Here is a 5,000-nt window from a genome sequence, read left to right on the forward strand (position 1 = left end):
AGCATGTGCTAAGCAGCTAAAACAAACAAACAAACAAACAAACAACACCCTCTCAAACAACGGTCTCCTTAAAGGAGAACTCTCGCCAAAATGCATCCTAGAGTGTTTTTTTGTGAATTTACCCGAGTCAAACTTTCGTTTAAAATAATTAGCATAATTACGGCGAAAGCGCCACTTTTAAGCTTTTCTATGTTGTCGTTCTTAGGTCAAGTGGCATTTTGAATGGGAATGGTAGGGGCACTGCTATTTTGATACATGATCGTGTTAAAGTCACTACTGTTAAAACATTCAGAAGTTCGACAGATCATGACACTTTAGTCTAATTATCATCAATGTCTCTACACATGAACTTGAGCATTGAGAACATTTACTAAAAGAAAGGTTTTGAACAGCTATGCTTTTGTAATTATGCTTTTAAACGAAAGTTTGACTCGTGTATGTTCTCAAAAGCACCCTAGGATGCATATTGGCGAGTTATCCTTTAAACCGCTACAAACACACAACTACACCCTCTAACCAACAACCTTAAACCGCTACAAACAAACAACTACACCCTCTAACAGACAATCCATATAAACTGCTACAAACAAACAACTACACCTTCTAACCGTCAATCTCCTTAACCAACGATCTGCTTCACCCATTATGATGACTCCAGAGTCGCTGTGCTTTGCTTTAAGATCTCCCACTGACATCTTGGACTCTACTGTGTGACAGACAGAGGGTCCATTCCGTTAAGAGTGTGTGTTGCGGTCACAAGGTGTGTGTGTTGCGGTCACAAGGTGTGTGTGTTGCGGTCACAAGGTGTGCTGGTGCGGCGAGAAGCAGGCAGGTGGAGAGGAAATAATCACGTTGTACGGCAGGACGCGAGCGATAAGCTTTAGGCGACTTTATCTCACCGCCTGCCGTTCTAACGTCTGAACTTTTGAACTTTAATTAACCTCCCAAGGCTCAAGCCCTTAGTGGATTTCCTCAGAATCATCTAGAACGTTTTGGGCAACAGATCTCGCCAGCAGAGATTCGTATCGTCAGAAGTAAATAAATCATTTTCAGTGACAGAATCACCCATCTTTATTTCCACTATGTTAGCGCTCATTTTCTCCATCAAACACAACTTATCTCTTTTTCACCTGTTATCTCTTCTCTTCCTCTTTCTGTCACACACACACACACAGAGGCGCGCACACACATACACACACACACACACACACACACACACACACACACACACACACACACACCTTGTTCGTGCTGATTCAGCCCATCTACCTCCACAAACCCCCCCCCCCCCATGACTCCTCACCTCTATGAGCAGAAGGGATGTCTGACTTATACGAGCACATGCTTGCGAGTGTGTGTGTGTGTGTGTGTGTGTGTGTGTGTGTGTGTGTGTGAGATTATCAAAGTTAGGCTTAACTCATCCTCAAAGGCCCAGTTCAGTTGGAGCAGAGGATGTCTCCTCCCTCATTAACCTCCATCCTCCATCCTCCATCCTCCATCCTCCATCCTCCATCCTCCATCCTCCATCCCCCATCCTCCATCCTCCATCCTCCATCCTCCATCCTCCATCCTCCATCCTCCATCCTCATCTCCAGGCTCATCAGCCCAGCTTGGGTTCATTACTAAAACAGTGCTCTGTGAAAACAGCGGTCATGTTTCATTACATTTGACATGTTTCATGCACATTTTTGTTTGTTTCATGTGTTTTGTGTAGTGACATTTATTATTGTTTTGCACATCACTGTTCATCACTGTTTATGTTCATCACTGCACATCGCTGTTCATCACTGTTCATCACTGTTCATCACTGTTTATGTTCATCACTGCACATCGCTGTTCATCACTGTTCATCACTGTTCATCACTGTTTATGTTCATCACTGCACATCGCTGTTCATCACTGTTCATCACTGTTCATCACTGTTTATGTTCATCACTGCACATCGCTGTTCATCACTGTTCATCACTGCACATCACTGCACATCACTGTTTATGTTCATCACTGTTCATCACTGTACATCACTATTCAGCACTGTTCAGCATTGTACCCCAAAACTATTTGTTCCTCACTCTGTTCTCCTGCAATAATATTATTCTCCAAAGATAATATTGAAGCTAAAATAATATAGTAAATAATATTTCATCATATGATTCCTAGTGGAAGCTTTTCTTGTTCTCTTGGATGGACAAAGAAGTACAGTAAAAGCCCATTGGATTAGGTAGATGCTTCTTTGCATTAGTTTCCATGAGAGTTAGAAGCCATGCTGCTAGTTTTATCCTACCGTCGCTCTCGTAGAGCCATGGCTGCTAGTCTTATGAGTGGCACATCCGTAGAGCCATGGCTGCTAGTCTAGTCTTATGAGTGGCACATCCGTAGAGCCATGGCTGCTAGTCTAGTCTTATGAGTGGCACATCCGTAGAGCCATGGTTGCTAGTCTAGTCTTATGAGTGGCACATCCGTAGAGCCATGGCTGCTAGTCTAGTCTTATGAGTGGCACATCCGTAAAGCCATGGCTGCTAGTCTAGTCTTATGAGTGGCACAACCGTAAAGCCATGGTTGCTAGTCTAGTCTTATGAGTGGCACATCCGTAGAGCCATGGCTGCTAGTCTAGTCTTATGAGTGGCACATCCGTAGAGCCATGGTTGCTAGTCTAGTCTTATGAGTGGCACATCCTTATCCAGCCGTAGGAGGAAGTCACCCACTGTGCAGGCAGCGCTAACGCTGCTAACCCGCTAGCTTCAGCCCCATTGAGATGCTGGCGCTCTCCTCTCCTCTCTGTACCTGGCAGCTCTGTGCCCCCCCTGTGAGGGGATGAGGTGGGACCCTGCTGACGTCTGGAGCCCCACCTCCCTCACCTCCCCAACCAGCCCACGTCTCTGATGTGTGTGTGGCTGAGCAGCTAACCCCTTTAGCATGTTCTGATATCTCTTTTCCCTCTGTGTTGCACCCCTCCCTCCCTGCCTCTGTCGCTCTCTCCCTCTCTCCCTCCCTCTCTCCCTTTCATGCCCTCCTTCCCCCTCTCTCTCTCTTTCCCTGTGTCTCTCCCTCTCTCTCTCTCCCTTTCTCTCCCTCCTTCCCTCTCTATCCCTGTCTCTCTCTACCCCTCCTTCTCTCTCTCTGTGTCCCTCTTTTCCTCTCTCTTTCTCTGTGTCTTCCTTTCTCTCCCTCCTTCCCCCTCTCTATCCCTCCCTCCCTCTCTCCTGTCCCCTGTCTCACCCTGTCTTCCAGAGAGTAAAGTGACTCTAAAGAGAGAGAGAGCGAAAAAGCGAAAGAGCGCGAGAGAGAGAGAGAGGGCTGCCCCTGTCAACTGAACGTCTGTGCTCCTCTTCCTCCTCTTCCTCCTGCACCTCCTCCTGCACCTCCTCCTGCTCTCCTCCGTGGCTGTTCCTGTTGGCACCTCCTCTGCTGATGCTGGTCTTGCTGAACAAACTCTCGCTCTCTCACACACACACACACACACACACACACACACACACACACACAGCAGCTCTCTCCCTCCTCCTCCACCTTTACCTATGCCCTCCATGCGTGTTGCTGACTGCACCACAGCTGTAAACTCCTGTTGACCCCTGTTGACCCCTGCTCGACCCCTCAGCACCGTGCCTGACCACTCCAGTTAACCCCCCCATAACAAGACAAGACAAATACAGGACGATGGTCAGCGTAAACATGCTCTAACTGTCCTTATCCCCCCCCCCCCCCCCATGCCCCCCCCCAGAGGAGTGATGAGCAGCAGTCGGGGGGGTCAGTCTTCTACTGCAGCCTGCAGAGCCCCCCCGCCCCCCGCTCGCCCATCTCTGTCCCAGAATGCACTGCTGCCGGGGATGGGCCTGGCGTGGGACAGCAGCGAGTTCCGGGGGCTGTTGCCGGGGGCGCCCAGGAGCAGGTTGTCGCTCCAGGAGACGGCGCGGCTCTTCAAGTGACCATGGCGACGGAGGACGGAGGAGATGACCGCGCCGATCTGCTGTCATGGCAACAGAATGACCCCTCCACACAGACCACGGAGGAGTTGTATGTTACCGAAGTGTGACGCACGCGCACACACACACACACACACACACACACACACACACACACACACACACACACGTGACTCCTACTCTATATAGAATGACACACATATAAACAAACACGCACATACACACACACATGACTCATACACCATATGAAATGACACACAACACACACACACATTTGTAAACATTACAAACATTTGACACATGCACACAAACTCATTTAGGTTTCTAGGACACACACTGTGCGGTCCTAAACATCCAGTCTCATGTTGAACTGTCTCTCACACACACACACACACACACACGCACACACACGCACACACACACACACACACACACACAGTGACCAGTATCCATTCAGAACTATAAGGGACTGAAGTCTCTGAACACTGTCTCACACACACTAACCTCGTGGAGAAGTTCTTTTATGAAACGTAATGCTCCAAGAGTATGTGATTTTTTTTACGGTGTGTATGTTTGTAATATTGTCTATCCACTGCTATGTTTATGCTTGGGCTTTACTGTAGGTGTCTTCATGGATGGAAAGACAGATGAATGAGTGAGTGAGTGAGTGAGTGAGTGAGTGAGTGGATGAACTGCTAAACGGTTTGTAGTTTGTAGTTAGTTTTTTTGTGTTCATCCTCTTCCTCCTTTTCCTCTCGGGTGTTTGTATCTTAGTTTGTTGTTGATTACTTAGCCAGAGTGTGTTAGTTTGGATGGATTTGATTGTTTTTTTTTTTTTTTTAGTAAAGTAAAATGTTAACGTTAAATCCTTTATCCACTTTTTGAATAAATTGCAGACACCTGCTAGAGTTACACCTGGGGTACACCAGGTCCTCAACTGAAGCGCAGTATATAAAAACACCTTTCGAAGACTGCTGTACTCTATTTTGTTTTCGAACATACGCACCGCTATCACATCTGAGGGGCGTTCAAATTTGGCAAACAGTGGCAAACGTTCGTGGTGAACATGTTTAATTTTAA

General features: G+C 47.3%; 1 protein-coding gene across 5 annotated transcripts in view; it reads left to right on the top strand.

Annotated features, from left to right (window-relative positions):
• The window catches only part of plekha1b (pleckstrin homology domain containing, family A (phosphoinositide binding specific) member 1b), a 42,940-nt gene that overhangs the window by 36,212 nt on the left and 1,728 nt on the right, over positions 1-5,000 (top strand). For 4 of the 5 annotated variants that reach the window (XM_062532575.1, XM_062532574.1, XM_062532579.1 and 1 more), the window contains one exon: positions 3,719-5,000. This exon is cut by the window's right edge and continues 1,728 nt beyond it. In XM_062532575.1, coding sequence (XP_062388559.1) covers positions 3,719-3,923 — 205 coding nt within the window. In that variant the 3' untranslated portion in view covers positions 3,924-5,000. Of the gene's footprint in view, positions 1-3,228; positions 3,686-3,718 lie in introns of those variants that run through there. The other variant, XM_062532578.1, reaches the window with a different exon arrangement.

The sequence above is a fragment of the Sardina pilchardus genome, chromosome 3 (assembly GCF_963854185.1).
Source record: "Sardina pilchardus chromosome 3, fSarPil1.1, whole genome shotgun sequence".
In the NCBI taxonomy this organism is placed as follows: domain Eukaryota; kingdom Metazoa; phylum Chordata; class Actinopteri; order Clupeiformes; family Clupeidae; genus Sardina; species Sardina pilchardus.